We start from the raw sequence: 25,427 nt of genomic DNA, 5'->3' as shown, positions 1-25,427 counted from the left end.
TTTGATTAAGTACATTTCGTAGTACATAGGGTGAAATTACAGATCAGGTAATCCAAAACATCGAGTTATATCAGATCTCATCTCATCAAATTAACTCTCAAATTCCCTATTTACCAACCAACACGTGCCCACTTTAATCAAGTTGACTACTTTTACTCGTTATTTTATTCGTAGTTAACCTATCGAATATCTCGGTCGTAATTTTCCGCTTTTTCGCCATCCCATCTCAAAGAAATAATTTATTTTTCCACAGTTAGGACTTGTTTAATTGTCATTACGGCGGTTACATCGTTCGTGGAGTTGTTTTTCAGTTTGACGCGGAGTTAATTCTGAATTTATCAAACGTACGTAACCTAATTGCAGATCCTTAGCTCATTTGCGGAAAAGCAATTAAAATTTGAGAGGTACAAGTTTTGAAGGAAAGTTTCGTATGTTTCTAACGACGCCAGTTTAATTAGAAATTGCTTAACAATTAATATCGACAAATCTCTTACAACGGATGTTAAAATTGCAACGAGTACTTACAAAATTTACTGATTATACTTGCTCTTAAACCTTTTATGCTATGACAAAATCATTTATTTTCTTACTGTTCAACTAGCAATTTAACGCCCTAGAAAAACGATTTTTACTTGAATACAAAATAGAAGAACTTTATCAATCGTAATTTATGGAATCGGTATTCCTGTATCATACAATTGCAGTACAGCCTGACCAACTTGGATGATCCTCAAGAGTTGGCGATAAAAAATCAATGGTAAATTATCAATAAAAGAATACGATTCGAATTTGGGAGATTTCATATGATTGCACAGATTGCGCAATCCGTCAGTAAGGAGAATGTCATTTAAACTTACATTATCTTTGTACAAAACAGCGTCACGTTTCACGTAGTTTCCCCCGTGCGTGGACGGTCTCAAAAGGAAATCTTTGATCGCACGCTTTTTTACGCAAACATTTCTGGCACTAAATATTCACGACAATCCCTTCATGATCCACAGACATACTGATAATCCACAATAGCTTTTCGTGGTACTGTGAACTGAACTACCATTTACGCAATAGAGGGTGTCGACTTCAATCTTTTTTTTTTTGTTATTTGCGACATTTTCAATTAACTACATGCGAAATTGGATCACTCACTAGTAGGTGGGCGACACTTTGTGACCCGAACGCCCAATTGAAAACGAATTTCGTGGAATTTTCTCCATTTTAGTTGTCCGGCCAAGAATTTCAGTGGAATTTTCTTTTAGAATTTTCAAAAACTAATGTCAGATTCGTGATTTTCATATTCAAAAACCCCCAGATACAAATTTCGTCGAAATCAGAATTTTTGTTCGCACCCCCATTTAGGGATGCTCCTTCATGGTAGAAATGCTGAGACATTTTTTGTAAAATCCGAAAGGGCATACCTGAAAACCTATTAAAAATGTACGACCAGTCTTTCTAACTCTAATGGTTGCTGAGAATAAAATTAAAGAAGAACATTTCACCACTTTTTTAGGGGTGGTTCCCAAACGAAACAGGTTAGACCTTCGGTTTATTTGGAAAACATGCTTGTTTTGATCCCCTCTACCACCAAATTTTTTACATGCTTATATGTAACATCCTGTATATATTTTCCGGCTGAACTGAACTCTTTCTCTCTCTTGCACCTTAACGCCAATGCTGTTGCAGTTGCGAATTTCATTTTTTGATACTGAAAACTTAAATACCCGTGGCTCAACGAGCGCCATCTTCGTCTTAACTTTTTTCTCGGGTTCGAAAATTTGTTATGACAGTTCTTCGACTAGTCGCAACTCGCTCTACAATCTTTGTTAATGAAACAAAAACGTCCCTTGACTTTCTGGATTCTTTTTTTAGACAAATCTTAGACTCTCGCGGCCGCTCTTCTCTTCTACTTTTACATCTTTCTTATGAAGGTACCTAGGAAAACCGACAGGGAACAGGAATTTCATTAGTGCCCGCACAAACGCGGTACCCTCCGCCGGTTCTCTGCCAATCGCAACCTACTATTTTTATCTGGAAACCGTGTCGACCAGGAAAACCGAAACGTCTCCAACGCAAACTGAACCAGCTCCCATAATACGTGATATTGATATTATGCACTGGAATAAAACGTCAATGTTCCGCTGTGCTGATATTAAAATTTGTCCACATTAAATTAAGCTTTATGGTATGAGTTAATGCATCTATTATTTGTCTTTAAATATCCTACCGAATGCCGTCAAAATATAAAGCGCTGCACAAATATTTTACTTAACCTTGATAAAACAGCTTTTAACTGGCTGTTACCGTTAACAGTACCTTGAATTCCGTTTCCAATTCGAAATGTCCACTCTAAGAGTGGACATTTAAAATTAATGTTATATTTTGTGTCATTTAATGGTGATTTATGTTGACGGGGGTAAAGGCAGATTATTGAACAAAAATTACTTCCTAGAAATAAAAAAGAAGTTATGAAAAGCAGCGATCAAGCCTATTTTTTTTAGGTTGGTATTAGCAAAATTTCACTTGAAAGTGAAATAGGATAGCAGTACCTATGTAAGGTACATCGGTCACGATTCAGCATGTAAAACGGGCTTTAAAAATTATCTTTATTTTGAAATGCAACCTACCCAGCACGGATAATTAAAATCACTAAATGCAAATTGGGTTAGGCTTGGACCCTATAGGTATGATAAGTAATAAACCGTAGCATTGTTTAAAAGAAACAATGACTGTAGATATGTAAATTCCATGGTTATAGAATGTAGATGCACCACCGCATTTCATTGTGTTTATAATTAAAAATTACTTTTGATTTAAAAGTCCAACTAGAAATTAACCATTAAACATTGAATGAAAAACTGATTAAATAACTTATATGAGTTCGCCCTTGAAATTTCAATGACCTGGCGTTGCAGTTCCCGAAAAATAGCAACGAATTTTCTCCCGAAACCGACGCCGACGTAGTTACTCTTTTTTAATCAAAACCGGAATCTCTCTCGTAGCCCAAAACCCAATGTCCGTCTCTCTCTAACTTAATAGACCGGGAGGCAGCGTACATAGTAACTAAACCATAAGCGACAAAAAATTCGACAATACAGGCTGAAAGTACGTTGTAATCTAATAATAAAATCACTCGTCTGCCAGTCGTAAGTGGCAACATTAACTTGGGGCGGCGCTGAATAGGTGACTTCTTTAGGTGATCAACTAAATTACCAAACTATAATAGTCCAGTCAACCTGTGTTTTTAGTGGGAAAAAAATAGTATAAAGCTAATTTTTTCACCATCGACTACTACCATTTAGACAAGTGTTTAGCCAAAAGTCCCCACCCCTACCCCCCTTGCTTCCCTCCCTGTGCCCCCCTAAACATGAAAAGTGTAAGGGTTTCTTAAATCGCGTCTCTCTCGATTACTAAACGACATATCGGATTGCAATTTGTTTTATTCTCTTTGCTATAACATTGTCTACAAATAAGTTTCAGTTGACTTTCGTCGTAACTTTTACCGTTTGTTGGTACTGACTATGAAAAGGTAAAAAATAAAGGCAAAATAAATAAATAAAAATAAATAAAAGTGGTATATTTTTCGGCACGTAATTTTACTTTTTGTCGCAGAAATTTTCACGCCGACATTTTATCAAAAAATGTTGCCTACAAAAGTTGTAGCTCCCATTATTACCTTTAAAATGATATGACATAGTACGTACTTTGTTGAAGAGCCTGCGAGATTCAGCCGGTATAATGCAGAATGCGCACCCAGTCGTGGCGGGCTTCGTCGAGGTAGGCCCGGCGGCGCGACGTTGCAATGCTAATATTGTTGTATAGTCAGTGTTTTTTTTAACTTTAAGGTACACTATTGCATTTTCTCTAAACAAAACCAAACGAGTCTCAGTGAAACCTAAATTCCACCCTTTTTAAATTTGTGTCAAATATTAATAAGTCCTTGTATAAGTACAGCTAAAAAACGTATTTTAAATAGTTTTTTGTTTGAAAATGCATGTAATATTTCGTTTATGTTGAAGAAAATAATTGCGGTATCTTAATTTTTTTTATTAAAAAATAAATTGCTGTTGACCATTTCCGATTTGTTCTCGTTGATTTTGCCTTTGCCGAATAAAGAAGACGTGGTATCACATTCTGTGATAGCATAAAAAAAATAATATCACATCCTTCATATCACCAATCTCTTCACGGGTCTTGCCGATGTCATAGGTTGATGGTATGCCAGAGGGTTTGGAAGAAGAGTTGTACATTTTGGCACTGTGGTAGCCCTAAGAATAGAACGAAAACTGTAGGCCTCACACTTTGAATCTGGGAGTCAGGAGACACTATTGCTCTTCCAAAATCAACGCATAGGTACAAGTTGCTAAGTTCATCAAAAGACAGTTTTATGAAAAACAGGCAGACAAAAATATTCTCAAAGAGGTAGGAGAGGTTTTTTTCTTGAAAAAAATATGGATGCACAAGGTCTGCATGTCTGATATTCAATGTAACTTAAAGCTGTTGCAAAAATGTCATTAAAATCCAAATTTAACATCGCATCCCTCCCTCCAACATCTGGTGCTGCTGAACAACACGCTTATCGTCTATCGAGCATACTATCAGATTCAAAACTGGATCCTGCAACTGCAAAAAGGCTTGCAAAAGTAATGGTAGCTGCTTTAAAGCATTACTTGTTGCACAGAAATGTGTGGGAGCTGTGGCGGATCATGCAGTAATCTAACTTTGGTTGAAGTCAAGGAAAATGAAGAACTTGTCCTGGAAGTTTAGGAAATCGGAAATGGTCAACATCAATTTATTTTGTAATGTGAATAATCTGAAAATATTTTTTACTTCAAATTAAGATACCGCAATTAGTTTGTTCTAAAATAACATAAAAAAAATATTACATGCATTTTTAAACAATAGTTATTTACATAAAAGTCAGGTAAATGATACATTACCTACTGTCGAGTACTTTAATTTCCGAGTCAGGTAATGTCATTTTACTGACGAGGTTTGTATGAAATTTTACCCGAAATCGTATTTTAATATCAAATTTCAATTTTTATATTGAACTTTTGATTAATGTCAGTCTCAGTGATGACAGGAGTCTTTATAGACATTTGGAAATGTCACAAATGCGGCCGATAATTGGTAAAGTGACGGTGCGGCCGGTAAAGTGACAGGTGCGGCCAGTAAAGTGACAAACGGCAGGAAACGTAGTCTGCTCTGCCTCTGTCATGGAAACTAAAATTTCCTGACAGAAAATAAGCATGAAAATGAAGGTTTCAGGACGATTTTGGGTAATAGAAAACTATTTAAAATACGATTTTTAGCTGTATACAAGGACTTATTAACATTTGACACAAATTGAAAAAGGGTGGAATTTAGGTTTTGTTTAGAGAAAATGCAATAGTGTACCTTAAAGTTAAAAAAAAACACTCACTATACAACAATATTAGCATTGTAACGCCGCGCCGCCGCCGGGCCCACCTCGACGAAGCCCGCCACGACTGGGTACGCATTCTGCATTACACCGGCTGAATCTCGCAGGCTCTTCAACAAAGTACGTACTATGTCATATCATTTTAAAGGTAATAATGGGAGCTACAACTTTTGTAGGCAACATTTTTTGATAAAATGTCGGCGTGAAAATTTCTGCGACAAAAAGTAAAATTACGTACCGAAAAATATACCACTTTTTACCTTTTCATAGTCATTACCAATAAACGGTAAAAGTTACGACGAAAGTCAATTGAAACTTATTTGTAGACAATGTTATAGCAAAGAGAATAAAACAAATTGCAATCCGATATGTCGTTTAGTAATCGAGAGAGACGCGATTTAAGAAACCCTTACACTTTTCATGTTTAGGGGGGCACAGGGAGGGAAGCAAGGGGGGTAGAGGTGGGGACTTTTGGCTAAACACTTGTCTAAATGGTAGTAGTCGATGGGGAAAAAATTAGCTTTATACTATTTTTGGCCTTCAACGGGTGTTTTACGACACAGGTTGACTGGACTATAAGGGTCACGGAAAAGATTTGTATCAAGAAATCCCATTTTTTCCATAGTTTTCAAATATGCTATGGCAGACGATTTCAAATGCAGCGTTGGTAGCGAAAGACGCTCTTCAATGTAGGGAAAAACACCTCTGAACTAAACCATGAGGACCGTATAAAAATTATACATAAAAAATTCCTCTTTTTGTCACTACTTTAAAGTATATATCCTGGCAGACGATATTAAGTGTAGCTTTAATAGTGGCAGACGTCTTAGAAGTTAAAAAATTTAGGTATAGTAAATCCCAGCGAGTGCGAGCGTGTGAGAGATAAGCTCGCGAGAGCATATCCAACAGAGATAGCGATAGGATACTGACTACTGAGATCTTTCAAACCATTTGATTCTAAACTTCTGATTCACATCGTTCCATCCACTTCAATCAAACGGATTGTAGAAACTCAGACATTTTTCGGTGGCATTCGCCCAAATTGCGATGAATTAAACCATGAGGACCATACACAAGTCATACAACCGGTAAATGCGTGGGAACCCGGTAACGCGTTACCCTGCGCGTTACACACATCAACACCCAAATTCACGAACATCTCTCGAAGATTTATGAATTTCTGTGTGTTATTGGAAAAGAGACCTACTTCCATCTATACCTTGATGGTAGCGTCAATTTTACATTTCCCAAAGCAATAACAGCAATATCCATATCGGAAGCGCTAATAATGACTTTGCTACTTGTTGGTAGTTTACGAAGATGGTAAATTATTCGAGAATCTGCCTCTTAGTGGCTGCAGCACAATTCAGTTTTTACCACATCATCTTCCCTTGTCACAAATTTATAGCACTTATCTTTATATGTGGAAAACACAACTTTCTTTCCAAGTAAAGCACAACAGGTCTTTTTTGCCTATGAACGGTATAAGTAATCTATAAGAGAGGCTTTGAGCTATCATTGCGAAGTGGTTTTATGAAATTTGCAGGCTACTTCTGAGTGGAAACAGAAATTGAGTAGGATTGTAATCTTTCCTTATTTTGATCCCAACGATCATGTTCTGCGTCCTTCATGGAAGGGGTAACTATTTGTCAAAAGTAAGCTGTACTTCTCTCGCTCACACAGCACAAATCTTGCCGAGGATGTGTTCAGAAAATCGCTCAAAGGTTTACCGGAGATCTTTTAAAAGATGCAAAAAAATAATCCATCGATTAAAACAACATCTACAACTGGCGGTGGACTAGGAGCACTTGAAGAAATCAAACTTCCGAAAAAGTTTCAGCAAAATAAACTTGTCGATTTTAATCATCGATCCATCAATGTTGCATAAACACAACGGAACTGGAGTCAGAGGATAGTTTAGAACGAGCTGAAGATCTATCTTCTTTTCTCTTCAAGTTTTCTGTTTCTCAGTCTGAGAAGAATTCAAGAAATACCGACAATCTTATCGCGAAATAAACAATTTATTATTTTCCCTAATTTAATTCGTTTGGTAACTCCAAGCGGTGCGTAAATCTATAGCTATCTCAGTTCGTTGTGCTCTCGCGCGCTTATCTCTCACACGCTCGCACTCGCTGGGATTTACTATAGCTAAATTTTTTAACTTCTAAGACGTCTGCCACTATTAAAGCTACGCTTAATATTGTCTGCCAGGATATATTTTAAAGTAGTGACAAAAAGAGGAATTTTTTATGTATAATTTTTATACGGTCCTCATGGTTTAGTTCAGGGGTGTTTTTCCCTACATTGGAGGGCGTCTTTCGCTACCAACGCTGCACTTGAAATCGTCTGCCATAGCATATTTGAAAACTATGGAAAAAATGGGATTTCTTGATACAAATCTTTTCCGTGACCTTATAGTTTGGGAATTTAGTTGATCACCTAAAGAAGTCACCTATTCAGCGCCGCCCCAAGTTAATGCTGCCACTTACGACTAGCAGACTAGTGATTTTATTATTAGTTTTCAACGTACTTTCAGCCTGTATTGTCGAATTTTTTGTCGCTTATGGTTTAGTTACTATGTACGCTGCCTCCCCTCCCGGTCTATAATTCCTACCTATTTATTTGTGTATTAATTAACTCCCCTGTCAAAATAGCGTCTAATTGCATCTATCTTTAACAGCGAATCGGAATCGCTGTACCTCCCAAAGTGCTTGTTAGTTAGGCTGTTCCTTGAAAACTCACGCACCCTAAATACAACTACGTTATTTTATGTTGTAATGATGCGAAATTTAATAAGATTAATTCTTAATTTGACTCCTGTAGGAATCTGAAATTAATCAGGAGGGGCGGAAGTTTCGGAGATGTCATGTTTGTTGACATTCCCACCAGTACCATTACCATCACCATTACATTCCCACTTCCTTCCAAACACTATAAAAGTAGAAACCGAACAAGAAAGGAGGTCTTAGGTCTTTGCCCTGATCCTAAGTACCACAGTCCCATTCACTGGTTGAAGTAGCGATTGTAAATCGCGCTCTAACAATGCCGGAGTGGCGGTTTCACCGCTGTCACCCTCTCCAGTTACCTGTCCCTGAATTAACGGTGTCGGTTGTAGGACCGTGCTCTCTCCCAGTTACCGTCCGTGAATTAAGAGTGTACGGCTGTATAGCCGTGCTCATAATTAAGTTATGCCTGTTGTAAAATTTCGGTAGAAGCTGCGAATGTACATTCGCGCTCACCCGGAACAAGCCCTCCTGTTATATACCCTGGATAATGTTTTAGTTTGTCTTATAACGTAAAACTTACTTGATTTGTATTGATCCCGTTCAAAGTTAAATCATATCAAAAATTGTCTTTGAAACTACCTGCCGGTTGTTGATACTGGATGCTAACGAGATTCAATTACAGATAAATAAAACTCCCAAGGAATGTCAAAGTGTAAATATTTATTTAGTTTGTGTACATATATTTTTTAATTATATTTCTTGTATTATACCAAGGTTTAGTTCATTAAAATAGTGGTGACCTGTTATCTCCGGCTCTAGAGCTACAGCATCACTCCCGGTGATCCTGAAGCGTAGACAACCAACCATACAGTTTGTCTGGGCGAACAGGATGTGGTTTAGAAAGGGAGATTTTAGAGGTCCTTGGGTTACGAAGAGGCAAAGGGTAGCCTGTAACCACTAGGACCGTTACAATGTCGGCTATTCATTTCACAAAAATCTCCATAGAATAAGATTACTTCCTGTTATTTTCGACAAACTGGAGCCCACAATTTCCTAAACCTATAAAAAAGTCAACACCCTATAGAATTCAAACGATTGCGAAATTTTAAATGGAACGTGTAAGCAAATCTAAATTTACTCAAAATTTCTAGGCCTATACTCTGAGCACCCTGTATAGTTTCTGCTATCAAACTTATAACCACGCACACTTTATAAAAATTCCAAAAATATTGTAAATTAAAAGCTACCGTTACATAATATAAAACCGACGCAAACAAATTATAAATTCATTCTCCAGTTGAGCATATTATACTAGATTTGAATTAGTACATTAAAGTCTGAAGGAAACATGGCGGCCGTGTTTAATTTTTGATTGGTTGTGGAGATCGGCCGCCATGGTGCATCGTGTATGTATAATAGTGTATTATTAACTATAGTACACGCAACACATGTCATACATGTACTGTGTGCTGCCTACTTCTAATTGGAATAGTCGATGCAACATGGTGGCTGGGCTCCTGTTGTACCCACTGTCGCTACAAAGTGACTGTAATACGATATACTTAAAAGCGCACTCTTAGCATAGACAATTTGTAATATGACAGAAAGCGGCAATACTATAACGCGACAGAACAAATCCTAGGTGTGTTACTGGTACGCAAACCCAGCAAAAACCACTTGAGTTGGGCAAGCCTCCTGATGCTGGGAGACGCCGAAATCGCAGATTTCGCATAGATGGACATCCCTTCGACATCTTGGAAGGAACCAGCCGAGAAATAGTTAGTAAAGCAGCATACTCCTATTTCCAACTCACGTACGAGGAAATGAACAAACTCGTTATGGAGCAGTACGACAACCCCTAGACGAGCACACCGCTCACGGCGGAGTATTGCCACAGGGAACAAAAAGCCGAATCATCCTTGACGTTTCTGCACAGAAAAGCCCAGCTAGCAATCCGCCCCGGACGCTTAGACCACCGACCAACATCCTGGAACTGCTACATCTATCGAAGATGACACAGCTGCAACGGTCGTGACAACCAGCAGGCGCCAGATATCCCTACTTCAGTGTCATTATTGCCCGGAATGACAGTTCCACCGCGATTGCTCGCACGCCTGGGGAAACGGCCGAACCAATAGTTCTCCGGCCGCCGAAATCATTCAGATGTCGTACGAGACGCACGTGCTCGGCCTTGCCAGACTCTGGTGCCACACACAACTTCGTCCGAGGACACCTAGCCGAGAAGCTAACGCCATATTCACACGCGACGGCGCACTTGGCGGCTTCTGGTCAATACTTGAAGATCGAAGGATGTGCGGCGCTTACTTTTGAAATGAAGGGCCACCGCCAATAAGCCGTTTCTTAGTCGCACGCGACCTGACAGCACACCACTCATCTTGGGCCAGGAGTGACTACAACGCCAACACATCGTCATGGACTACGCCCGCCGTTGCATACAATAAGCACGAACGCACCGGCAGACAACACGCCAACCTCGGAAATCAACAACGGTTTCCCGGAAAACTACAAAACTCGTCTTCAAGAAACGCTACCTACCTTCCGCGCAGTCTCTAACAAAACCAACCGACCATCCACCAACAACACGCCGTATTGCTACTCGCCGGAAAAGGAGCGCCTCATACCGCAAGAGGTCGAGACCATGCGCTCGCGGACCAAATGATCAAGCCAAGCACGTCAAGCTACGCATCCGCGATCGTCCTGGTGAAAAAGAAGGACGCGATTCTGCGTCGACCACCACCGTCAGAACTCGCAACACAGCAAAAGTGTTCTCCACCATCTCCATCCATAAGCCGAAGAAACCGCCAGGATCGCCTCCCAGAGTTACTTTTTCCTCAAAATAGACGCCCACGCCCGAGATTACGTCCGCGAATGTTGGATTTGCGCCGCAGTTAAGAGAGGTTCGGTCCAGAATGTGACGGTACGCCCACGCCAATCCACACGACCCTGGGAGTCAGTCTCGGTGGCCATAATGGGCCCCTTTAACGCCACACCCACAAATAGTCGTCAGTACGGGCCTCTTTAGCATGTGGATGGAGGCATTCTCGGTAAAAGTGGCATCGGCAACCACCGTTACAGGAGAAGCCCGAGAAGAAGTGGTACAGACGCCCCTACAAGGAACACATTAATTGCACCGGGAGGGCAATGAGAGTTAGCGATCTACGGCCGAGGATCCTAAGTCAGAGGGTCGAGGCGGGATGTGTATCTTAAATAAGACGCGCGCGCGGCGTAACCCTTGATGACCAAATAGGTATGAGCTCCATCTTATTAACCCTTCAGGAAGTCACTCCCCCCTCCCCCCCTTAGTTACCTAATTCATTGGAGAAAATCACGATGTTTGTTTATATTAGTTAGAGTTAGTCACGAAAGGTAAGTTTACAGTAGATCATACTAATGAGCTTTGACCAACAATTAGCCCCATTGAATTAGCTACTTCCCTTGTTAAAAATACCAACCCCGTTTATTTCAGACGGTCTTATTCAAATAACGGTTGGTCATCATTTTTGTCACCAATTTGGGGATAACTAATTCTTTCGGAAATAAAACTATTTATGTGGAAATACGCTTTTTAGCGCATTTTCCAAAAAGAAAATGAACGCTATTGTCCATACTTTGTTCGTCTGTACCACTACTAGTCCTTCAGTTTAAGCTTTTTCGTTGTGGTTTCTGTCTTATAGGGTGTAGCACAGCCCCGAGATCAGAACGACAAAAGATTTTTTGGATTAGTCACTTCCTTTCACTGACACAATGCCTTAGTACAATAGGTACACAGTATGTAACTATAAGAACTGATTACTACTACATCTATCGCTGTCGTTTCCGACATGAAACCTCTGATCCACTCCGTGCAGTTTCTCCACGATGTAAGTTTATTTTAGAAAGATTAACGATTTCGTGCGTAATCTCTCTATACCACGAGTTTTCTATTGAATAACTTCTGAGCTTTCATGTAAAGAAACGATATTCTGGCTTGTACATTTCCCCATGCGATGCGATTAGTTAACCAAAAATGACAAGTGGGTAATTCATCGATCGTGTTTATTTCGTTTGTGGGTCGCATCCAGGTGTGGTAGTGAAAATTGGAAACGAAGAAAAATGTGAACACCCTGACAATCTCGTTTCCAAAGAGCACGATTTATTACTATTACTACCTACCTACAAAAGATTAATTCATCCCTAAAGGATAATCGTACAGCTAAATGTTTATTTCCAATCGACTTTGGAGGCGTGTAACTAGAAGGACAAACATAATAAATTTAAGAAAATTGTGTTTGAAAATAGACCTCGTGCTGCCGCATAAAGTTCGGGGTCGTAAACTATCGATTGGGACAGATGCTGCACCCATGTTTTCTAACCCTCTTGCACATGATCAACGCGCCACAAATTTACGTAAGAAGTCCTTTTCATTTTTATACAGAGAAAACCCAACTAAATCGTGCAGTATTTTGAATATCAAGTGGCGGAGAAAACATGTAAATTGTGGCACAACATCCCGAGGGAGTTATACAAACCAAAGCTGTCAAGATGATGCTTTTAAGAGCAGCTTTTCCTACATTTTATTGAGATTTTCAACCGACCTTACAATTGAGAGCTTGTAGAAACCGCATTACAGAACTGACTCCATTACCAGGAAAAAGCTTAATACTACCCCTTTTTGCTTACGAAAAACTGGTTACATCGCGCACAGTGGACGTCCAGCGGACGTTTTTTAATAGCAAATTTCCTGGTCGTAATGCAATGGCTTTCCAATTTAAATTTTAATTGCATACGTCGCGGCGGCGATGTGAAAGACCTGCCGACAACCTCGCCGACTGACTTTTTTCGACGTTTTCAGCCATTAGCTCCAGACTCCAGACGTCGTCGGTTCGGGACAGTGCATTGCACATTGTAGGAATTAAGGAGAAGAATTAAGAATTCTAATAGAGTTAAAATTAAGCAGTTGGATAATAAAGACGCTGAATTTATAAAGAATTCCGTTTCGCTCTCTGGAAGGTAAATAGACAAATATCTCTCAATTTCCACCTTTAAAACCTTTGTCTTTATTGACGTTCGTCCACAGTTTTTCCTGATTTGGTGGATTTTGTGCCAATTTTCTTATAATCCGGTTTTCCGGAATTTATCCTACCTTATTCAACTCCACTTACAATGCAATAACGCGTAACTTTAATGTCTTAGGCCAGTTGTTGATGTTTCAGCTAAGATGGATAACTTTCTATATGAGTGCATGTCTTTCCATACAAATCAACTACTCCAATCCTAACTTTTCAGGAATTCGTAAGCGATCTTAAATCCTTAATTTTAGGGTCATTAAAAAATCACAACAGGGCCTTTTATCGGTCTTGTGTGGGTTATTGGTAGTCGTAGTGGTCTTATACATTTTGTTCAAAGTCCTCGCGTGAGGACTTCGGCGCATTTTTGTGTGGCAGATCTGTTAGCCAGTTTTGACTCCATCAGTAAGATCTTGTCGGGGACTGCCACATTCCCTTTGTCGGTACCCGCTTCCGACGTTCCGTTCACCCGCAATTCACGTTTGAAATTTTGACTCGTTCGTAATCACGCTTGGGGATGGCGCCCAGATGTCGCCAATCTCACATAATGTAGTCCCGCCCCTAAAGTTGTTAATTACACGGCCCAGTAAGTACACGTACACTCCTCTTCCACAAGCGTTCTTCTACGGGCCTTCATTTGCTGCCATCCCGCCAGCCAGTCAAAGTGAGATTAAACGCTATCTTTTTAGCGCATTTCCACAAAAATAAAAAATATTCGCTATTGTAGCCACTTTGTCCGTTCGTCCGTCCGCTCGTTCGTGAGACGCTATTAGTTCTTTATCTTAAGAGCTATTGTTCTACTTTTTTCGCTATTTGGTTCGTTATGGTGTCGAAGCTTTCACCAAGGAAATAATTTTTTCTGCGTTTATTGCTAAAAAAGTTATTGTAAAAAAAACAACAAATCGTTTTTTACATGTTCCATAATTGTACACTTTTGCCGTTTATTAACGATCCTAGAGATCATTTATCATTTTGTATTGCTGGCTGTCGTCTGTCTGTTGGTCTGTCCGTCCGTTCCTTTGTCTGTCTGTCTGTCCTTCTATCTGTCCGTGTGAACGATAACTTTGTTTAGAAATACCCGATCGCTTTGACATCTCCGTTAGTTATGAACTAAATTGAATGAAATTGAATATGGGCATAGCTTTAGCCATATAATACGCAATGCCAAAAGTTGAGTCGAATCGATTCAAAATTCACAGTGCCCTTTTCGCATCTCGACCATTTATAAACCGAATTGCAAACTTTTTTATTTATAAAAGTATTTGAATGAAATTTGATACATAGGCACTTGGAATAAATGAAAATCTAACGCCAGTTTCAAAATTTAGATTTGCGCATGCCCAGTTCCAACTTTCTTATTTAGAAAGTATTGAAATGAAATTCTTCTTATAAAAAAAAATTGAAGTACCACGTCAAAAATGGATTGCACATGTGCAAAACTATCTTTCATATTTGTGTCCGGATTTTAAGATTTTAACAGAAGTTACATCTTACAAATGGGAAATGAATGCAAGTGGAAATGCGCTTTTTGTAAATCGTTTACGATTACTTTTTAACTTGTTTATTTTTATCAAACCATTCGATCCGAAGTAAGGAATACTTTTTGAATTACCACGGCACTTTTCTTTTGAGCCACACAGTTCCGCGTCATTATGCAACAGGTTTGCATCTTAAGGGTGACACTCCCTATAAATAAATTGCTTATAGGTTAAGTAATCGAAATATTTTCCCTTTCTCTACAGAAAGCGAAAGGAACATAAATTTGAATCGTGGCGTTTCACACACCTACAAATGCTAAACATAGAATTCTCTTCATAGTTACAAAAGTTAGAAAAACGAATCCGTAACCTAACAAAATATTAATACGAAGTTTTGTGAGTATGCAATTTTGATGTTGCGAAATGTAATGCACGCGCTGGCAGTGTATCAAAAGTTGATTAAATTTTTTTAGTATGACGAGCAGCAAGTGGGCTTTGTCTGTCTGGTTTAAATAAAGCGCTCAATAAGACGTTTTAGTACATTTATGAGCTACGATACCCACCGTTTTATCTACCACTAAAGAATTTAATACCTACCTATTTGAAAAGGCCGATACGACGGGCTCGTTTTGAATCGATTAGTTGGAATAAATTTTTTACGCAATGAAAAGTATTGATGGTTCAGTCAGTCGTGTTGTAATTACATTTTAGACGCGGCGGCGTCTAATTAGAGTTAAAGGAAGAGGGAACACTCTTTATAAGGACACGTTCTCGTAATTAGTGAGCGGCAAGCATGAAAATTTTTAGGTTTAATTATAAATAAGACAGAATGGTGCTTGACGCAGTTGAAGTAGGTTAAACAGAAACGATCCAGATGTGCACGACATAGCAAGTGGCTGATATTGAAAAAATCCGTAATTTCTTATCTAACATTCTAACGGTCGGCGAAATTCTTCATGAAATTCTTTAGATGTCTAATGTCTAATAATTCGCACATTAAAAACGCGAAATTCTACGTATGTATTAACGAGCTTCGAGTGCGGCAAAATTCCTAAACTCTTATCTATAAGGAATTAATTTATTTATCAACAACGACGCACTTTGACTTAAGAAAAGCTGACGACGTATTAATTCAATAAGGAAATATCTTCAATCTGGGCGAAACTTAAGGCAGGTCAATCTAGATTTTGTGCATCCTTACTTCACATAACACGAATACAAACTTTGACTTAGGGAGATCTTGTCTTCAGAGAATTACTATGGGATCGATGCAATTCCAGAAAAAAATATTTAGAAGTATCGTGAAACATTTGGTTATTGTATTTAAATTTAATATTCTTACGCCATCTAGATATTTCCTTTGTAAACCCGTTTAGTTTAGATGTGAGTAACACAATTGACCTTAGTTCTTTAGTTTACCGCTAGAGGTCATCCATGGTACTCCTAATTCTATCCCTTTTTTGATTTAAACTTGCATACAGTTGTACTCCTTTTGGCGCAAATACGATCTGGTCTTTACAATGATTGTGTGCAAATTATTTTTCTCGATACGCTATTATTAGCTTCCTAGCATGTGCTAGGTAGCTATTGCGATAGCCGTTTTTTGAACATTTCAAAATTTCATCAAATGTCGACGTTTTAGACCATTTTAAGCAACTTTTAAAGAACAAATTTTTTTTCCGTCTGTATGTACGTACGTTTGTTGGCAATTTTCTGAGAAAACGGCTCGACGGATTTTGTTGAAATTTTGTATATATGTTTTAGGCATACCGAACAGAAAAAAAAACGGGCCGGATTTTTGAAAAAAAATTTTGGAGCGCCGTAACGGCATCGAACTTTTTTTTTCAAATAGCAACCTAAAATTTTTATTCTATTATTTGGAAGACCTTATTTTCCTGTTACAATTCCACGAATTGACGGTTTTGTCTTCATAGCATGAGCTAGGTACAATGCGAAATTTCATCAAATGTTGACGTTTTAGATCATTTTAAGCAACTTTTAAAGAATAAATTTTTCCCGTCTGTAAGTGCGTACATATGTTGGCAATTTTTGGTTTCAGCACAGCCGTCTATAATTACAAGCCATGCTGAGAAGTTTGGCAACGTTGTTCGAAAGTCAATCGGTGGGCCGATTCAAGTTTTAATGGCGTCCTGTTTCTCTTGAAAAATTGCATTTTTCCTCTCTCCTGTGTTTCGCCTTGGTGGTTTTAATACAGAAGAAAGATACTTAGGCAGCTTACAATTGTACATATATTTTATTTATTTACAAAAATGGATAATAACATTTTTATTTGACTTTAAAATTCGAAACGCTGTAAATTGGTAACTGCATCATAATGTGTTTTCCATCGAGATCTCCGAAATTGGTGAACTTCTGTCGAAAGAGGTCGAGGTGAAGCACACGCTTGAGCACTTAATTTCGGTAAAAGGACAGTAAATCGATGTGCATCAGCGAGGTTTTATCAACGACCAGGTGTGATTCGGAATGGCAGATTTTAAGCCAGTCGCTACTCCAGTGGGTCTAGGTACGACGCTTTTAAAGAGGGGAGCCCCGTAGACTTCAAATTCCCGTACCGTGAACTCCTGGGAATAAGTCGGAAGGTTCCTTCAGAAAATCGACTTGACATGTCCGTGCTAGAATATCTGAAATACCAACTAATAAAATAATTATTGTATTCTTTCACGATAAACACTTACCGTACTTACGTACCACGTAGTGTGTAGGTCATATTTGAGCTTGTACAGGTACTTTGAACAAATACAAGTGCTTGTAAAGGGTCCAGTAAGGAGTAGCCTGCTTTAGAGGTTATGACAACAAATCGATATATTTCGTTTAGCAACTTACCTGAATAATAATTTCTGTTCATTCCGTACGGAGTAACACAAGTTGTCGCAATCTCGCTCTGTTAAAACAGGTAAAAAGGAATATTACACCCAAAACACACATAAAATACACCTGAAATCTGCCAAGTTGAATTAGGAAATCGGCCTACCATGCAGTGTTGCCATAATTCTCAGCACGGCTTGTAATTATAGACGGTTGTGGTTTCAGCTAGGAAGCTATTCTGTCAAGAATTTGACACCTGGTTTTTTACTTGACTTAGTGTCCACCTAAATAAGGGCTTGTTGTTTTGGCTGGCATCATATTTCTTTAGAGTGTTTTCTCTCTATTTCCGATGTGCTATGGCTGTGCTCCATTGAATGCGCTTTGCGGATTTGCGGTTTTAATATACCTGATTAGTGTCAGACGTTAGACATTGCTATACCGCAATATTTGCTATCGCGCTATTCACTATCTCTCTTGTTTGTTTGGTTGTGTTGTTATCTGTCAGAGATAAGGCAGACAAGCGCCCTTTCTGAGCTCGAAAAGATTGCGATCTTAGTTAGATAATTTTGTTATTTTCGACGACTCTTTAATATAACGTTTGATTACATACCTACTGTTTGATTGTTTGATTGTCATTTAACAATTATAGCTCCTTGTTTTCTGCGGAAGCCTGTTTGAATATTGACCCTGACGAAGCGCTTCACAAGCGCTACCTAAAGGCAGGAATACTTAATAGCATTTGTACAATAAAAAATACTAACAGCCATTCGAAAACTGAAAATTGTTGGAATATATTACCTACTCTAAGTTACCTTTATTTTTTGTAGGTAGTTAATAAGACATTACAACAAGAATCGCATACGATTTTCAGTAAGAGAATATTTTGCCACTCAGCTCGTATTCAGAAACCAGCATGATAATAACTGTTTAATTGCTCAAATTTTCACAAATTTAACCATGGTCGTATCCTCTATGTCTATGGTTTCCGAGATCCCTATGAGAGACGTTCTTATCTTGGACACAGTGTTTACGTTATATTAATAGGCACATGAATTATTTTTTAAAAAAATTTTTCATACATAGCGGAGATGATTCACCTCTCCGGGATTTTTTACTTACCCTGTATATCAAATGACCAAACCTTTGTATTTTTTGTGTTCACTCAAGGATATCTTCCCTCAACGTCCTCATTTTGGCCCGTGCTCCAAATTTTACTAAATAGCAACAATCGGATTAGGTACTTTTAAATCACTGATTTTCCTTCTCTACCAACCCGAGAGAGAAATATGCCCCCACGTTTTATTAAATAGATTATTCGTTACGTAAACAGCTTTCTTTTGGACATTAATTTCAGGTTCAAATCGATCGAATCCGAAACGCGTAAATAACCATCAAGCTTCGAAATAGACCACCCACCGAAATTTGTTATGGCAAATTCAAGGGCTAACTTATTTGGGAGTCCCGCCCGACGACCGGCGCCAGTACGTATACAAAATTATCGATTTGCTCCACTTGCCTCGTGCACTAGATTAACTCTATATAAATATTGTATGTGGTTGCAACCCTCTTTGTTGTTATGACAATGACCTTGCAAATAACACGGGCCGCACGTGCAATGTATAGCTATGCTCCTGCTGCGGTCGACAATACCCAAATTGGGCCAAATATCCCTGAAATAAGTCGGCGATTGTGGCGACAATCCCTTAATGGTGGCCAACTCGTGGTGGAATTAAGAAATGCTAATTCTCTTGAAAGCTCTTAAATCAAGACCGTCCTTTAGGTCGACTTTGAACCATGAAAAATTCGTTTCGCTCTTGACCTACATACGTAACGGACCAGAGTTTATCTTTGACGTTTTTTTCTCTAAATGGAAAAGTACTCGACGTAAAAGCTTTTTTGGTGACAAGCGACCTGGGCGTTATAAACAAAAATCGTTTAGCTATTCATTAAAATGAATAAAATGTTTCGACCTAACCGGTCATCATCGAACCGTGGAGAAATTTAATTAAACACTTTTGAAGATGTCGCCTCAATTAAATTACACTTGAAAACTAAACGACAGTTTTATTGAATTTGTCAAGAAAGTTTTGTTTCAACTCTCATTGTAGACGAGTACTTTTTTCATTTATTTCTGCTTAAATATTCCTGGAATCGTATATTACAGGACATTTTTAAGTGACAGCTCGGGGGATAAAGCATTTATATTACATGTTCGGACTTTCAAGCGGATTTTGTATGTGAAGGATTTGATAAATCTTATATTTACCATTTTATTTTTCGGCGACCTCTATGAACCTTTACGAAAAATGTTTCTTTCAATTTGGTATAAGGGCATCATCTTGACTTTAAAGCCAATGAAAACATATTACTACTCACTAGGATACTAAACTATGCTGTTGATGGCAGAATTCTCAATTATACACTAATTTGGCCGGCGAAAAGGTCAAACACAGGAACTAGATTTTGTGGTCATCCTGTCACATCACTTTTATTTTAAGTTGGTAGAGCAAGCTCTTATTTATTTACCAGTATCGCCGGGAAAACTGCAAAACACAATGCATTGATGTACAGGAGCTAAATCTTCTGGTCAAGTAGCACTACCCCAATACGGTCGAGTTAGATACAAATCTACGGATGAAAAATGGGCTACCGTCGTCCATACCTGTTTCTTGTTTCATATTTGATCAGTGAGACGTCTACCATTGAGGATAATGAAGTTCGTCGATGCTGTAGTCAGTGAAAGGCGGTGCTTTTAAGGTGGCATTGAGCCAGAAGAGGGACAACCGAATAGCTGAACAGGCCCAACTGTTCTAGAGGTTATGCCGAAAGGCGAGTCCTAAGACATACTATATTAAGACAAGTCTTTCAAACACGCGCAACTAGTTTAGTAGCACGACGCGTAGACCAATTATTATACACGTGTTTCGTATAGTATTTTTTTATTATACCTGCAATATAATGTATAAATAAGAGAAATAAAATAAAATCATATTGACGTTATACTCGAAAACCCGTTCTGGCTTGTTGCAAAAGCAGAAAAAAAGTTGGTATGTGCAAAAGCCAAATCTAGTAAAGCCTATTATAAAGAATAAGAAAAGTTGTTTTCGTAAATGGATAGGAAACGTGTTACGAACAATGTCTTAAATGCATCGATAATGCTGGTATGTATGAAGTAAATGTCAAAGGTATTAATTAAATCTTCTATCTTGCATTCATTTAAAACTTCAAACAATGCTGCGATTGAGAATGGAACAGATTTAGAAATGCACCTCAATTACACGCGTTTGTGAAGGCTTCAAACAAAGCACAAGTAAAGGAAAACTTTTGCATTTGCAGAAATCGACCTGAAAGGATTTTTATTTCGGTCCCAGATGACAGTTTCATATTTCTTGGAGAATCGCTCTTTGTAAGTACCCTCCGCTCTTGAGATATAAGGAATTATTACTGATTACGATAAGGTGCCAAGGAAGAGGACTATGGTTGGGAGAAAATAATTCCTTTAATTGCGACCTTTCATTAGAGTACCATGAAGGACCCCCCCTATTTTGAAAAGGAGTAGGAAAGAAGGTTGGTAGTTGGTACCTTTGGTTCCTTTTGTTGAGACCTTTATCTCCCATTTTCAAAAGAATAATTTATGGAGGGGGGGCACAAGACAACAAAATTTGATGGGCCTCTGGCACACCGTCACACTACATATTGCAAACAAATTCCAGGACAGTATTCCTTTAAAAGTAGTTCAAAACCGCAGAAGTGGGTCGAGAAGGACGGACAGACAAAACGCAAACAATGGCACATTTTTTTAATTTTTAAAAAATGCGCTAAAAGGTACGAAAGAAACTGAAAGAATACGAACAAGAAATCAGGAGAAATAAAAACAGAGAAGGACTTTTGGAAGATGATAAACACAGGAAACGGGAAACTAGAACAAGTGGGATATTAAGGTACTACAAGGAAAGCAGGAGAAAGGGGTGGTGATAGAGGAGGTGGAAAGGGAAGAGATTCAAGAAGAGGTTCGGCAGGTAAGGATGAAATAGTAAATGTGGCTTGGATTTTTATCTCAAATCAAGTATCAAGGAAAAAATGAGGAAACTAGGTAATAAAACACGATATGCAAGGGAGGGGAACTACCGGAAGAATAGAAGGAAGGGTTGATCTACCAAAAAGGTGATAAATACTGTATGGAAAATGTAGGGTAATCACGATAATGATGACGCGTACAGAATATATGCAATTGTATTGAATGAAAGGTCGGAAAGAGAAATGAAAGAGAAAAGGATGTTGGAGTAAACATAAATGGAACTCAAAAAAGGGAGGGAAATGGTCGACTGTATATATGTACTGCACAGATTGGATTGGAAAAGAATTAGAAAAAAAGGGTGGAAAGGCTTGTCATAGATTTAAAGGCAGCGTGTGACAGAGTGGAAAAGAAAGTATGGAAAATATACCACAAGGTAAAGGACAGAGGGACAAGAATGAGGGTAAGGATCGGAGTCATGTATGGACTGAGACAGCGATGTCCATCTTATTTAATTAATAGTAATAAGAGACATGGAACAAAAATATTGAGGGATCGCAGTGGGAAGATATTGTAGAATTTTAGAACAAGGAAATAGCTTTATGATGCAGTGGTGAGAGACGTTCTTATGTTCGGAACAGAGATATGGGGGTTGAACGAATGGGGTGAACCAGAAGGAATACAAAAAATATATTAAGAATGGGTATAGGGTCTAAACGAAAGGAGGTGAAGAAACAAAAATGGAGAAGATAAGGATAACGTCGGGACGCAGGGCGGTAAGATGCAAGGAATGGAGAGAAAGAGAAGGCGAATTACTGAAGGAATGCTTGTCAACAAGAATGATCACGAAAGGAATTTGGGAAGAACGAAGGAAACAATACTATTAAAGAAATTGATACGGATGGACTAAGGTCGAAAGTAGGAGAAAAATAGGGGAAACGACATAAACTGACAAAAAGGGAGATTGATACACACGTACAGTAACGGAGAGCTCATAAGGGACTGGTTGGTGAAATACCTAAGGAGGGAAATAAAAATATTAAGATAATAGCAAGGTTTAGATGCGGAAATGAGGAGAGAGGGAAAGAAGAGTCAAGAATAGAAGGAAATGCAGAATTTGTGGAGAGAAAGATAAATATATATAAAAAAAACTAAAAAAAGGACCTTTACAACCCCCTAATACCTGATATCCTTTATTACCACTGCCTTCCATCGATTCTTCTACTCCTTTGCAATTTGTTCTTCAATTATAACTCAATTTTTGTATTTGTTTGATGTTTTTTGGGAATTGTTATACTTAAAAAGGCCGCAAGCGTTACATAAATATGTTAAAGGTTTTGTATTTAATTTAACAGAGAAAGTACAACAGTAACAAGCTTTCTTCCCCCTCCCCTGACTCACTCAGCGATATAATTATATGATATTAAATTTGTGCCACCTCGTACATGTAGGCCAAGAACATCTTCGTCTGAAAATAATTAAATAAAATCATATTACAACTAATGTATCTGCTATACTCACTCCTTCTATGTAATTTCTTATATTGATCTTTTCATTTTCGGCGTGAGCGCCGTCATCGCCTGTTCCGACGGGCAACAACACGATGTTCTTTTGTAAAACGCGCTTCAAATCCGCTACTATAGCTATAGACCCACCTTCTCGCGTTAAATCAGGCTCCACTCCGTACACGTGCCTCGTTGCTTCACGGGCCGCCGTGTAATGAGGATGGAAAGGGTCTTCGGACCAATGTTTTCCCGAACGTTCCACGATTACCTAAATTACAATACTGAAACAAGTACCAGCGGTAGTGGAGGTGACGTACTTTAAAATTGTTTGGGCTGCCACGTTCTTTCCACTTATCGCCCAAATAGGCAACAACCATCTCGTTCACCTCATCCGTTTCCTGATTTGGTACAATTCTGATTGAAAATTTTCCAATAACTTTCTTTGGAATTACAGTTTTTGAACCGGAACCGCTAAATGCCCCTTCAATTCCATGAATCGAAAGTGCGGGATAGCGCCAACGATGCATTAGTAACTGTACCTTATCCTCATTATGGCGCAATTTATTACAGCCGATTGTTTTGCGGCATTCATTAACATCGAAGGTAATGGGATCGTATAAACTCTTCTCCTCTTCTGTTAGAGGTGCAACGCTCTTGCTAAAATTCGGGATTGGTATATTACCTTCGTTGTCGGTTAAGGAATCTAGAAGATAAATTAAATCGGCCATTGCTTCGTGTCTAGAAATTTATGGTAAGTGAACTCTAAGATGCCCTAAAGGTATCTACTTACACTGTCCCTCCATGCACTCCACTGTGCAGATCTTGCTTGGCGCATTCAACTTCAACTTGGAAAGCACAATTTCCTCTTAAACCATACGTAATACTAGGCGTTTGGGTACCAACCCAATAATTATCAGAAACGCATACGTAGTCAATGTCGGAAAAGTAAGTATTTTTTTCCTGAGTTAGCAATTCTTCTAAACCCACACTGGCAGACTCTTCCATTGATTCAAAAACAAATTTGATATTCACCGGTATTTCCACTCCCATAGCATGATATGCTTCAATCGCGTGAATCCAACACAAGACCGGCCCTTTGTCGTCGGTTGCACCACGTCCGTACAATTTACCATCGCGTTCAGTCAAAGTAAAAGGATCAGAATCCCATCCGTCCCCCACCGAAGCAGGTTGAACGTCCAAATGACCGTAAATACAAATAGTCTTTTTGTTCTTGTCACTTCCCAAAGTTGCAAAAATGACCGGAGGCAACGGAATTTCACTTCCATCAGCCAATTTTTCGTACCCTATATCCTTAATCACTACGTCGCATCTCGCATTTCGCAACCTTTCCGCAGTCCAGTCGACCATCCGACACGTGTCTTGCCGACGTTCAGCTGATGCAGATACAGATTGAATAGCAACAGCTTCTCGAAGTGTTTCAATGTACTCGCTGCTATGCGAATCAATGTATCTAAAAGTGAACAATTACAGGTAGATAGATATCACTAATACTAACACGACAACACTCACTTAAATAGTTCAGCATACGCTGCCGGTAAAGACATGGTGAAGATGTAGTGAGCGAGAATGCTCCGTTACGAAAGCAGAACGGAATTATTTTTTTATGCTATTATAGGTCGTTAATAGGTACAGCTGTTATCTATAGCAAGATAAAAAAATTGATTGCATGAAACTTCTAGTTATAGATAAAAACCTCAGGTACTTATTTCGTGCAATGACAATGTAGCACAATTTGAAAAGTTTCGCGTAAAGTAGTGCGAAGTCTGAGTATGAGCAGTAGATACGTAAAAATATAAACAATCAAATCTCTCAAGCAGTACCTGCCAGACAAGAAGTCAAATTGTTGAAGCTCCCAAAAACGACCATCATGACACTAACAGTCAAATATAGGTACTTGACACAATAAAAAACCATGTTAATTCTCTACCGAAATTATCGACATTTGTACCATTTAAGGGTTGAAAATGCTTTACCGCGTTATTAAATTTTGATTTTTTACTGCGACGATATAGAATGTATCTCAAAATGTACCTACGACAGGGGTTTTACGACAGTTCGAGATACACAAAAATCAGCAAATCTGACCTTTTTGCCTTTAAAGTCACGGAAATGGATTGAATACAACACTATAAAAAATGAGTTCACCATCACCCACATTATTATACTGATCTCAAAAATTGTTCCTTTGTAGAAGATTGATCGATTTCTTCTGAATCTCGGCGGACTTGGATTCTCGTGCTGTGGAAGGCTTAATGTATTTCGGAACGTGCAGGCTAACCATTTCAAAGCCAAAGACGGAAACGTTACCATACTGCTTCACTGCTACCTGCATAATAAATGTGTGATCGCGCTTACGAAGTCTACTGCCTCGCGG

At 38.6% G+C, this 25,427-nt stretch overlaps 1 protein-coding gene across 1 annotated transcript; it reads right to left on the bottom strand.

Annotated features, from left to right (window-relative positions):
* Positions 1 to 22,851: 22,851 nt before the first annotated feature.
* LOC116175071 (cytosolic non-specific dipeptidase-like) lies at positions 22,852 to 24,679 on the bottom strand. Its single transcript, XM_031493141.1, has 5 exons — positions 24,563 to 24,679; positions 23,823 to 24,503; positions 23,350 to 23,770; positions 23,049 to 23,300; positions 22,852 to 22,995 (listed from the first exon to the last, which is right to left on the bottom strand). Exons 1-5 carry the CDS (start codon positions 24,595 to 24,597, stop codon positions 22,951 to 22,953), a joined length of 1,434 nt encoding a protein of 477 aa, XP_031349001.1. The 5' UTR covers positions 24,598 to 24,679; the 3' UTR covers positions 22,852 to 22,950.
* Between the last annotated feature and the right edge of the window lie 748 nt (positions 24,680 to 25,427).

The sequence above is a fragment of the Photinus pyralis genome, unplaced genomic scaffold (genome assembly GCF_008802855.1).
Source record: "Photinus pyralis isolate 1611_PpyrPB1 unplaced genomic scaffold, Ppyr1.3 Ppyr1.4_LG6, whole genome shotgun sequence".
Lineage (NCBI taxonomy): Eukaryota > Metazoa > Arthropoda > Insecta > Coleoptera > Lampyridae > Photinus > Photinus pyralis.
This window is presented reverse-complemented; position numbering and strand designations above follow the sequence as displayed.